Raw genomic sequence first — 12,570 nt, forward strand, 5'->3', positions numbered from 1 at the left:
CTTTTACTCTCAACCTCATAACAACGTAAGAAATAGAAGGAAAAGGCCATTTGGTCCCTCGAGCCTGCTCCACCATTCAATAAGATCATGGCTGATCCGATCTGGACTCGGGTCCACTTCCCTGCCCACTCTCCTTAACCCCTTATTGTTTAAGAAACGGTCTATCTCTGTCTTAAATTTATTCAATGTCCCAGCTTCCACTGCTCTCTGAGGTAGAAAATCCCACAGATCCACAACCCTCAGAAGAAATTCCTCCTCATCTCAGTTTTAAATGGGTGGCCCCTTATTCTAAGATTATGCCCTCTCGTTCTAGGCTCCCCCATCAGTGGAAACATTCTCACTGCATCCACCTTGTCAAGCCACCTCAATCGTATACATTTCGATAAGATCACCTCTCATTCTTCTGAATTCCAATGAGTAGAGGCCCAACCTGCTCAACCTTTCCTCATAAGTCAACCCCCTCATCTCTGAAATCAACCTTTTGAACCTTCTCTGAACTGCCTCCAAAGCAAGTATATCCTTTCGTAAACATGGAAACCAAAACTGCATGCAGTATTCCAGGTGTGGCCTCACCAATACTCTACAACTGTAGCAAGACTTCCCTGCTTTTATACTCCATCTCCTTTGCAATAAAGGTCAAGACTCCATTGACCTTCCTGATCACTTGCTGTACCTGCATACTAACTTTGTATGTTTCATGCACAAGTATGCCCAGGTCCCACTGTACTGCAGCACTTTGCAATCTTTCTCCATTTAAATATTAACTTGCTCTTTGATTTTTTTTCTGCCAAAGTGCATTACCTCACACTTTCCAACATTATACTCCATCTGCCAAATTTTTGCCCATTCACTTAGCCTGTCTATGTCCTTTTGCAGATTTTGTGTGTTCTCCTCACACATTGCTTTTCCTCCCATCTTTGTATCGTCAGCAAACTTGGCTACGTTACACTCAGTCCCTTCTTCCAAGTCGTTAATATAGATTGTAAATAGTTGGGGTCCCAGCACTGATCCCTGCGGCACTGGTTACTGATTGCCAACCCGAGAATGAACCATTTATCCCTACTCTCTGTTTTCTGTTCATTAGCCAATCCTCTATCCGTGCTAATATATTACCCCCAACCCCGTGAACTTTTATCTTGTGCAGTAACCTTTTATGTGGCACCTTGTCAAATGCCTTCTGGAAATCCAAATACACCACATCCACTGGTTTTCCCCCTTATCCACACTGTTCATTACATCTTCAAAAGAACTCCAGAAAATTTGTCAAACATGATTTATTTTTCATAAAACCACGCTGACTCTGCTTGATTGAATTATGCTTTTCCAAATGTCCCGCTACTGCTTCCTTAATAATGGACTCCAGCATTTTCCCAACGACAGATGTTAGGCTAACTGGTCTATAGTTTCCCACTTTTTGTCTGCCTCCTTTTTAAAAAAAAATAGAGGCGTTACATTTGCGGGTTTTCAATCCACTGGGACCGCCCCAGAATCCCGGTAATTTTGGTAGATTACAACCAGTGCATCCACTATATCTGCAGACACTTCTTTTAAAGATCCTAGAATGTAAGCCATCAGGTCCAGGGGACTTGTCTGCGTTTAGTCCCATTATTTTACCGAGTACTACTTCATTAGTGATAGTGATTGAATTAAGTTCCTCCCTCCCTATAGCCCCTTGATTATCCACTATTGGGATGTTTTTACTGTCTTCTACCGTGAAGACTGAAACAAAATATGTGTTCAACATCTCTGCCATTTCCCAGTTCTCCATTATTAATTCCCCAGTATCATCCTCTAGGGGACCAACATTTACTTTAGCCATGCTTTTCCTTTTTATTTACCTGTAGAAACTCTTATTATCTGTTTTTATATTTCATGCTAGTTTACTTTCATAATCTATCTTCCCTCTCTATCAGTTTTTTAGTCATTCTTTGCTGGCTTTTAAAAGTTTCTCAATCCTCTGGCCTCCCACTAGTCTTGGCCACATTGTATGCCTTTGTTTTCAATGTGATACCATCCCTTATTTCCTTAGATGCCCTAGATGGTTATCCCTTCTCCTCCAGTCTTTCCTTCTATTGGGATATATTTTTGTTGCAAGTTATGAAATATCTTCTTAAAATGTCACTGCTCATCAACTATCCCATACTTTAAATCTATTTTCCCAGTGCACTTTAGCCAACTCTGCCCTCATACCCTTGTAGTCTCCTTTATTTAAGCTTAGGACACTGGTCTGAGAACCAACTTTCTCATCCTCCAACTGAATTTGAAATTCAACCATGTGATAGTAAAGGATCCTCTCGGAATGAGTGACTATGAGATCATTTATTAATCCAGTCTCATTACACAGTACCAGATCTAAGATAGCCTGCTCTCTGGTTGGTTCCGCAACGTACTGTTCAAGGAAACTATCTCGGATACACTCTATGAACTCTTCCTCAAGGCTACCCTGGCCAATTTACTTTGTCCAATCAATATGAAGGTTAAAAATCGCCCACGATTATTGCCGTTCCTTTATTTCAAGCCTCCATTATTTCTAGATTTATACTCCGTCCAACAGTGTAGCTACTGTTAGGGGGCCTATAGACTATGCCCACCAACGACTGTTGTCCCCTTATTATTCCTTATCTCCACCCAAACTGATTCAACATCTTGATCCTCTGAGCCAAGATCGCTTCCCACTAACGCACTGATCTCATCCTTTATTAACAGTGCTACCCCACCTCCTTTTCCTTTGTCTTTCCTTCCGAATTGTCAAATACCCCTGAATATTTAGTTCCCAGTCCTGGTCACCTTGCAACCATGTCTCTGTAATGGCTATCAGATCATACCTATTTGTACCGTCAACTCATCTGTTTTGTTATGAATGTTACGTGCATTCAGATGAAGAGCTTTTAAATTTGTTTTACCACCATTTTTTCCTGCTTTGACCCCATTTTCTGATTCATCTTTATATTTATACTTGCTGTCCCTTCCTGGCATGCTCTGGTTTTCATTTCCCCCAGTGCTACCCTGATCTATTGCCTTCTCCTTACTCTTTGACTTTTAAAATTTTCACTCACCTGAATCCTCCTGACCCACTAATTAGTTTAAAGCCCTCTCTACGGTCCTAATTTATTGAAGATTTTTTTTTTTAAAACATAACCAAAAAGAAATTAGATTTTTCAGTAGGTAAAATTTATAACAGGTTTATATTAGATTTTGGCAAAAAGAACCAGTTTTTCCCATTTTGAAATAGAACTACTAGTGTTTACAGACATCAATAAGGACAGATAAAACCTAGATTGCCCTACTAAAGATCATTTTTGAAGATCTTTCGCCAGAAACAAAAGTCATGGAGCTGCGTTGTGTTGATTTATTGCGGCTTTGAATCAAACTACAAAGTGATGTCATTCTTAAAAACTCAATATTAGTTCATTATTTAAAATTGAAACTTTATATATTGCTGTATGCTTGACCCATTTGTGCATTAAAAGATTTGGTTAAAAACCGAAGCGCTGAATAGATGTAAAGATGTTAAACTGTAAAGCATGCTTAAACGTTGATAAATTCAGAGATCAAAGCAAAGTTCTTTAATGGTGTGTTAAGATTATTTCTTCAATAGCTTCAGAATGCTCAAAATACAATTATGGGGCCCAATTTTCCCCAATCCCTTTTTTCGGCACACTTACCCTAAATGCGCCGACTTTGCGCGCTGGAAACAGCGGCAAAAAAAAAAAAAGTAGCCCCATCCTGCCCGCTCTGCCGAGTCTCCAGTGTCCTAGCGCGGCGTACATAGTGGGGTGGGGGGGGCGCGGAGCAATAGCCCAGCGCAGAAATCACTGCCGACAGCTGCGCGCATGCGCAGTGGAGTCTGCGCGCATGCTCCTCGCCCTCCTGCGGGCTGTAAGCAGGACCCGATGCTCGCAGCCCCTATCCCCGGCTGAGTGGCCTCCTGCACCGGCCAGCCGGCCCGCTGACTTCCCGGGCCGAGGTAGGACTTAAATTTTATTTTTTAGTTATTGATGGTTGTGCTTCATTTAATTGAGAGTTTTGATTGGAGGGGTGGGGGAAGAATGAGTGTTTTTATGGGGGCGGGGGAGAAAGAGAATGCGTTTTGATGGGGGGAGGTGGGGGGACTTTTTAAAAAAAAAAACTTGTTTCTGGCATAAAAAAGGTAGCACTTCTATTTTTTATTTGTTATTGATTGATTGCTTATTACTTTTTGGCCTTTGTTTAGTGCTTTGTAAGTCTTGGTGTAAATCCTCTCAGCTTCCTTGTTTTTTTATTTGTTATTGAATGCTTATTTTTGTGCTTTGTAAGTCTTGGTGCTTTAAATGTACTAACCTGTGCTGAATTCTTAACTACCCGCAATGTTTTTCAGAGCTGGCCACATACGCTGACCTAAGTCGATTTGGAGTAAGTTTTAGCTGGCCAAAGTGGCATAAATGGTCAAAACAGGCGTAAGTGGCTGGGAATGCCCCCTTTTGAAAAAAAAAATTTTTTAAAAAATCGTACCTAACCGAGTTACTCTGGAGCAAGTTTATTGGAGAAAATGGTGTTTAACTTACGCCAGAAAAACCAACTTACTCCCAAAAAAATTGGAGCAAGTCATGGCCAAAGTTGGGCCCCATGATGGTCACTCCCAGATGGCTTAGCTAGTACTGCCCAATGTGGTACAACAAACAGACCAGGAAAGCCAGAGGTCTGAGACAAGTTAGGTGATCTCACCAGTATGACATTTGACCCGTGTTCCCAGGTAAGGGTTTGGGAAGGAGAAACTCCATTATTCACAATCCAAGTAGCTATCTATTCAAAATTCCACATAATCGTATTTAGTGAAGACTGGGGCTCAGTTGTGACAACACCTACGATCAAAGAGCCTCTGAATATTAATTATCTCGCTCACACATGAAGAATAGTCACTTGGACATGGTTCCAAATGGTAACTGGCAGCCATGGAACACTGTTTCCCCACCCCCCCCCCCAAAAACAAATAATCACAGGAACGCGAGAAAATTACATCAACTTTCATTTTTTTCTAGACCTTCTAACCAACTTCTTCCAGCATATTGAAACAACATATATTGCATATGCTGGAAACAAACAAAAACAAAAAAATTTTGTAAACACTCAGGAGCATCTGTAAAAAAAAAGGAAATGGTTGCTGTTTCTGGCACAGCCCTTCATCAGAACTGGATGATGTTACAGATGAACAGCTTAGCATAATGTTTGTGGAATACTCAAACACTTTTGAGATTAAGTAGATTTCCAATTAAAATGGTTTTGCTTATGAAGTATTTACTTTGGTGCCTGGAACGGAAAAGACCACGAAAGCCCCCAGTACAAAGACTCGGTTATATTTCTCAGGGCCTAAAGCAAGATCTTATAAATCTGTTTAGATATATGGAAGAGTAACCACTATTTGACAACTAGTTTTGTGAAAGAATGTAATATTTGTAGTCATAACTGCAAGTCCATCCTTTGGAATAGATCGTTCTTAAGTATTGCATTGTATAATTGGTCTATTATGATTACACAACCTTGTATACACCACAATATTTTCTGTACTTGAACAAAACCATATTTCAATAGTAGCCAATTTAATTCAACTCCAATTCATTTAGATAATCAGAAAATAAACTACAGCATTGCAATTTCAATTTCTCTCCTTTTACACAAGTTTTTGTTGTACGTCTCAACAGCAGAAGGGGAAAAAAAAGAGTCTTAATAAAAATGTATTAACAGTTTTGGAATAAAGCTAGTTTACTATACAAACAATAATTAAGAGAACAGAGCTATCTAAAGAGGAAAGTAAAGATCTTAAACATGGTTTAAAAGTTTAATTGAAATGGAGATCCAAATTCATAAATTTGTTCTACAGGTACAATGTCCGAAATCCTCGGGACAGAATTTGAGTGGCGAGATCCGAAATCCGGCAAAACCCAAAATCCAGAAACGATTCAGCCGAGGATTCCGGATTTCAGACTTTATTTTTTTGTCTGAAATCCAGAATCCACGACCAAATCAGTGCCGGATTTTGGGTTTTTCCTCAAATGTCCGGGTTTTCAGACAATAATTCCAGATTCCAGATGACCCCCATCAGCTATGCGCAAACTGTCTGGTTTTCAGACAATTCCGGTTTTCAGTGTTCTGGATTCGTGACGTTGCACCTGTACTTCAAATCAATGTTGAAAATGATGCCAAGAAATTAGATTACAAAGAAAAAAAAGGATGCTAGTGGATGGAAAACAAACCCGTGAAATCTGAAAAGTCAGACATTTTACTATTCAGCGAAGATTATACACAAGTCAAATAATTTCACTCCATTCTCCAAAGAGAAAATAACACTCACCTGTAGGTATAACGACTGCATAGCAATCAGCTCAGTTCCCAGAAGAACAACAAACTTCTCCACATGTCGCTGGTGTGAATAGGGCTGGATGTCCATGGAATCTTCAGACCTCACCTCTAGATGTGAAATCATCAGGTTTGAAAGGACTTGTTGTACAGCCTGTCATAATAATAACAAACAATTTTATATAATATGGCTGTCATACAGTACGAGTACGTTAGAACTCCTTGCATCCCTCACTTCCCACATCTTCCTCAAACCTTTTCAACCCCCCCTTCTGTGTCCATCTGGTCAGAACAAATCTCTCCCAAGTTGCTTACAACTGAACTTTTAAACTCCCAACTGGCCATCCTTTGGCCCTCTAATTGCCATAATATCTCTACAGTTGTTGATGTGCTCCATCACTCCACCTTTGACGTACTTGTCCACCAGAACTGACTGGTTCACATTAAGCTCCATCAGACTTCATTCTCCATCCACTACTCTAGTATAATCCTGGAGAGCAAAGATAGCCCCTACCTTTTCTCCATTACCAACCTTCTCCTTAAACCCCTCTAACAAATGCAAGGATTTCATGGATGACTTCATCCATCTTTCCATTCAGCATCCTTTCCCCCATTCCCACCAAACCAATCTATCCCTAGATCTTCTGGCCATGCTAGCCCTGAACCCCATCTCTTTCTCTGATTTGACTCCCATCTCCTCAATGCCCTCTCTTGAGCTCATTTCATTCATGGAGGAGACTAGAACTAAAGGGCATGATCTTAGAATAAGGGGCCGCCCATTTAAAACTGAAATGAGAAGAAATTTCTTCTCTTAGAGGGTTGTAAATCTGTGGAATTCGCGCCTCAGAGAGCTGTGGAAGCTGGGACATTGAATAAATTTAAGACAGAAATAGACAGTTTCTTAAACGATAAGGGAATAAGTGGTTATGGGGAGCGGGCAGGGAAGTGGAACTGAGCCCATGATCAGATCAGCCATGATCTTATTGAATGGCAGAGCAGGCCCGAGGGGCCGTATGACCTACTCCTGCTCCTATTTCTTATGTTCTTCTTATGTGCCTTACCTCCTGCCCCAGCTTGCTATTGATGCATTTAAGGAGAGGATAGACAAATATGAGAGAAGGGAATTATGCTGATAAGGAAAGATCGGAGGAGGCTAGAGTGGAGCATAAACTCCGGCATGGACTGGATGGGCTGAATGACCTGTTTCTGTGCTGTCTATCCTATGTAAACTGCTGACTACACCTTCCCTTCCTAGTCCTCATGTTAACTGACATTGTAAATGGCTCACTGTCCTCAGGCACTCCCCCCGTTTCAAAACTTCATTCATCAGTGACCCTCAAAAAAAAAACTTTAATCCTTCTGTCCTTGCAAATTACTACCCAACCTCTACTCTTTCCTTCCAAGTCTTTGAACATGTCGTCATCTTTGAGATCCTTAACCAACTCTCCTGCAACTGCCTTTTTGAATCTCTCCAATCAGGTGTTCACCCTCCCAAAACAGTGCTCCGTCACAAATACTTTGTGACTGTGATGCATTATCCCTCTTTGACCTGTTTGCAGCCTTTGACATGGTCAACCGCACCATCTTGTGCCAACAATTTTTGCAGTGTTGTCCAGCTTCGAGACTGCCCTCATCCAATGTTGCCTATCCAGTCACAGCCAAAGCACCTCCAGCAATAGCTTCTCTTTTTTTTTAAAACCTCAAAACCATCACCTCAAGAGTTCCCCCAAGGATCCATCCTTGCCCACCTTCTTCCTCAACTACATGCTAATCCCTTTCAACAGATGTCAGTATCTACATGTATGCTGACAACACCCAGCTCTACCTCTCCACCACCTTGCTCAAACCTTCTATTGCTTCCATGTTAGGAGACTGCTCGTCAAACATCCAGTCTTGGATGAGCCGCCATTCCCTCCAGCTAAAAGACTGGGAAGGCTGAAGTCATCATCTTCGGTCCTCGCCACCAACTCCATCCTTCTCCCCAGAGATTGCTTGCAACTTCAGCATACTATTCGACCACAAGCAGAGCTTCCAAATCCATCACAATGACCAACTATTTCCACCCAAATAGCGTCACCCATCTGTCACTGAAACCCTCATCCATGCCTTTGTCACCTCCAGACAGGACTATGCCAATGTGCTCGTAGCAGCCTTCTGGCCTCCTCATCCAAAACTATGGTGTCTGCAACAAGTAATGCTTATCTATAACCCATCTTCACTGGCATATATGGTCTTGCAGTCCCCTAACGCCCAAAATTTTAAAGGGCTCATCCTCGTTTAAATTATTTCTATGGCCTCACACCTTCCCCACCTCGAACCTGCTGCAGCACTACAACCCTCCCCGCAACTCTCCATTTTTTAAAAATTCGATCATGGGTTGTGGGCATCGCTGGCATTTATTGCCTATCCCCAATTCCCTAGATGGGCCTTTGACACTGTCAACCGTGAGGGTCTATGGAGCGTCCTCCATTTCGGTTGCCCCCAAAAAAGTGTGTCAACAGCCTTCGCCTGCTTCACGATGACATACAGGCCATGATCCTTACCAACGGATCCATTACAGACCCAATTCACATCCGGTACGGGGTCAAACAGGGCTGCGCCATCGCTCCAACCCTCTTCTCAATCTTCCTCGCCGCCACGTTTCACCTCAATCAACAAGCTCCCTGCTGGAGTGGAACTAAACTACAGAACCAGTGGCAAGCTGTTTAAACTTTCGCCGCCTCCAGGCCAGGTCCAAGATCACCCCAACCTCTGTCATTGAGCTGCAGTACGCGGGTGCCGCTTGTGTCTGCGCACATTCAGAGGCTGAACTCCAGGATATAGTCAGTGTATTCATTGAGGCATATGAAAGCATGGGCCTTATGCTGAACACCCATAAGACAAAGGTCCTCCACCAGCCTGTCACCGCCACACAGCACTGCCCTCCAATCATCAAGATTCACAGCGTGGCCTAGACAACGTGGACCATTTCCCATATCTCGGGAGCCCCTTATCAACAAAGGCAGACATTGATGCAGAGATTCAACATCGCCTCCAGTGCGCCAGTGCAGCCTTCGGCCGTCTGAGGAAAAAAAAAAGTGTGATTGAAGACCAGGCCCTCAAATCTACCACCAAGCTCATGGTCGACAGGGCTGTAGTAATACCCGCCCTCCTGTATGGATCTGAGACATGGACGATATAAAGAAGGCACCTCAAGTCGCTGGAGATATATCACCAACGATGTCTCCAAAGATCCTGCAAATCCCCTGGGAGGACAGGCGCACCAACATCAGTGTCCTCAACCAGGCTAACATCCCCAGTACTGAAGCACTGACCACACTCGATCAGCTTCGCTGGGCAGGCCACATAGTTTGCATGCCAGATACGAGACTCCCTAAGCAAATGCTTTTGCGGAGCTCCTTCATGGTAAACGAGCCATAGGAGGACAGTGGAAACATTATAAGGACACCCTCAAAGCCTCACTGGTAAAGTGCGACATCACCACTGACACCTGTGAGACCCTGGCCGAAGACCGCCAGAGGTGGAGAAAGTGCATCTGTGAGGGCGTTGAGCTCTTCGAGTCTCAACGGAAAGAGCATGAAGAGGCCAAGCGCAGGCAGCGGAAGGAGCACGCGGCAAACCAGCTCCACCGACGCCTTCCCTCGACGAATGTCTGTCCTACCTGTAACAAGATCTGTGGCTCTCGTATCGGACTGTTCAGCCATCAAAGAACTTAATTCCGAGGGACTGCCTATGATGATGATGATGGTGGTGAGCCACATTCTTGAACCGCTGCAGTCAGTGTGAAGATACTCCCACAGTGCTGTTAGAGGGAGTTCCAGGATTTTGACCCAACGACGATGAAGGAATGACGATATACTTCCAAGTCAGGATGGTGTGTGACTTGGAGGGAAACGTGGAAGTGGTGGTGTTCGTCTACGTAGTAGAGGTCGCGGGACTGGGAGGTGCTGCCAAAGAAGTCTTTGCGAGTTGCTGCAGTGCAGCTTGTAGATGGTACACACTGCAGCCATGGTATGCCGTGATGGAGGGAGTGAATGTTTAAGGTGGTGGATGGGGTGCCAATCCAGTCGGCTGCTTTGTCCTGGATGGTGTCAAGCTTCGAGTGTTGTTGGAGCTGCACTCATCCAGGCATGTGGAGAATATTCCATCACACTCCTGACTTGTGCCTTGTGGATGAAGAAAAGGCTTTGGGGAGTCAGGAGGCGAGACACTTGCCGCAGAATACCCAGCCTCTGACCTGCTCTTGTTGTCCAGTTAAGTTTCTGGTCAATGGTGATTCCCAGGATGTTGATGGTGGGGGATTCGGCGATGGTAATGCTGTTGAATGTCATGGGGTGGTGGTTAGACTCTCGCTTGTTCAAGATAGTCATTGCCTTGCATTTGTGTGGCACGAATGTTACTTGCCACTCATCAGCCCAAGCCTGAATGTCATCCAGGTCTTGCTGCATGTGGGCATAGGCTACTCCATTATAAAGGAGTTGTGGATGGCGCTGAACACTGCAGTAATCAGCAAACATCCCCACTACTTACCTTATGGTGGAGGGAAGGTCATTGATGAAGCAGCTGAAGCTGGTTGGGTCCAGGACACTGCCTTGAGGAATTCCTGCAGCAATCTCCTGGGGCTGTGATGACTGACCTCCAACCACCACAACCATCTTCCTCTGTGCTAACTATGACTCCAGCCAGTGGAGAGTCTTCCCCGATTCCCATCGACTTCAGTTTTACTGGGGCTCCTGGATGTTAAACTCGGTCAAATGCTGCCTTGATGCCAAGGGCATTCACTCTCACCTCGCCTCTGGAATTCAACTCTTTTGTCCATGTTTGGACGAAGGCTGTAATGAGATCTGGGGCCGAGTGGTCCTGGCAGAACCCAAACTAGACTTCGGTGAGCAGGTTATTTGGTGAGTAAGTGCCGCTTGATAGCACTGTCAACGACACCTTCCATCACTTTGCTGAGGATTGAGAGTAGACTGATGGGGTAGTAATTGGCCAGATTGGATTTGTCCTGCTTTTTATCGACAGGTCATACCCAAGCAGTTTTCCACATTGAACATAAACATAAGAATTAGGAACAGGAGTAGGCCATCTAGCCCCTCGCGCCTGCTCCGCCATTCAATAAGATCATGGACAATCTGGCCGTGGACTCAGCTCCACTTACCCGCCCGCTCCCCATAACCCTTAATTCCCTTATTGGTTAAAAATCTATCTATCTGTGACTTGAATACATTCAATGAGCTAGCCTCAACTGCTTCCTTGGGCAGAGAATTCCACAGATTCACAACCCTCTGGGAGAAGAAATTCCTTCTCAACTCGGTTTTAAATTGGCTCCCCCGTATTTTGAGGCTGTGCCCCCTAGTTCTAGTCTCCCCGACCAGTGGAAACAACCTTTCTGCCTCTATCTTGTCTATCCCTTTCATTATTTTAAATGTTTCTACAAGATCACCCCTCATCCTTCTGAACTCCAACGAGTAAAGACCCAGTCTACTCAATCTATCATCATAAGGTAACCCCCTCATCTCCAGAATCAACTGAGTGAATCGTCTCTGTACCCACTCCAAAGCCAGTATATCCTTCCTTAAGTAAGGTGACAAAAACTGCACGCAGTACTCCAGGTGCGTTGGATAAATGCCAGTAGCTGTACTGGAACAGCTTGGCTGGAGGCGGGACTAGTTCTGGAGCACAAATCTTCAGCACGACAGCTGGGATGTTGCCAGGGCCCATAGCCTTTTCAGTATCAAGTGTGCTCAGCCGTTTCTTGATCTCATGTAGAGTCAATTGAATTGGCTGAAGACTGGCTTCTGTGATGATGGGGACCTCAGAAGGAGGCAGATATGGATCATCGACTCGGCAGTTGTGCCTGAAGATGGTTGCAAATGCTTCAGCCTTGTCTTTTGCACTCACGTGCAGGGCTCCGCCATCATGGAGGATGGGGATATTCATGGAGCCCCTCCTCCTGTTCGTTGTTTAATGGTCCACCACCATTCATGACTGGATGTGGCAGGAATGCAGAGCTTTGCTCTGATCCATTGATTGTGGGATCGCTTAGCCTGGTCTATGGCATGCAGCTTCTGTTTTTTAGTATGCATGTAGTGCTGTGTATGTTTCCACTGACTCTAGCCACTTGTATACCTCCCACCCTCAATCTGCCCCCACTATTGGCGGCTGTATTTCAGGCACCTAGACTCCATGCTCTGAAATTCCCCCCCCTAAATGCTTCCCCTTTGCTTCAAGGTCCAC

General features: G+C 44.2%; 1 protein-coding gene across 3 annotated transcripts in view; it reads right to left on the bottom strand.

The window, feature by feature from the left end:
- The window catches only part of fancm (FA complementation group M), a 175,910-nt gene that overhangs the window by 147,989 nt on the left and 15,351 nt on the right, over positions 1 to 12,570 (bottom strand). For all 3 annotated transcript variants that reach the window (XM_070879411.1, XM_070879410.1, XM_070879412.1), the window contains exon 4: positions 6,329 to 6,487. In XM_070879411.1, the coding sequence (XP_070735512.1) occupies positions 6,329 to 6,487 (159 nt within the window). The remainder of the gene's footprint in view (positions 1 to 6,328; positions 6,488 to 12,570) is intronic.

Source organism: Pristiophorus japonicus, chromosome 4, assembly GCF_044704955.1.
Source record: "Pristiophorus japonicus isolate sPriJap1 chromosome 4, sPriJap1.hap1, whole genome shotgun sequence".
NCBI classification, from domain to species: Eukaryota; Metazoa; Chordata; class Chondrichthyes; family Pristiophoridae; genus Pristiophorus; species Pristiophorus japonicus.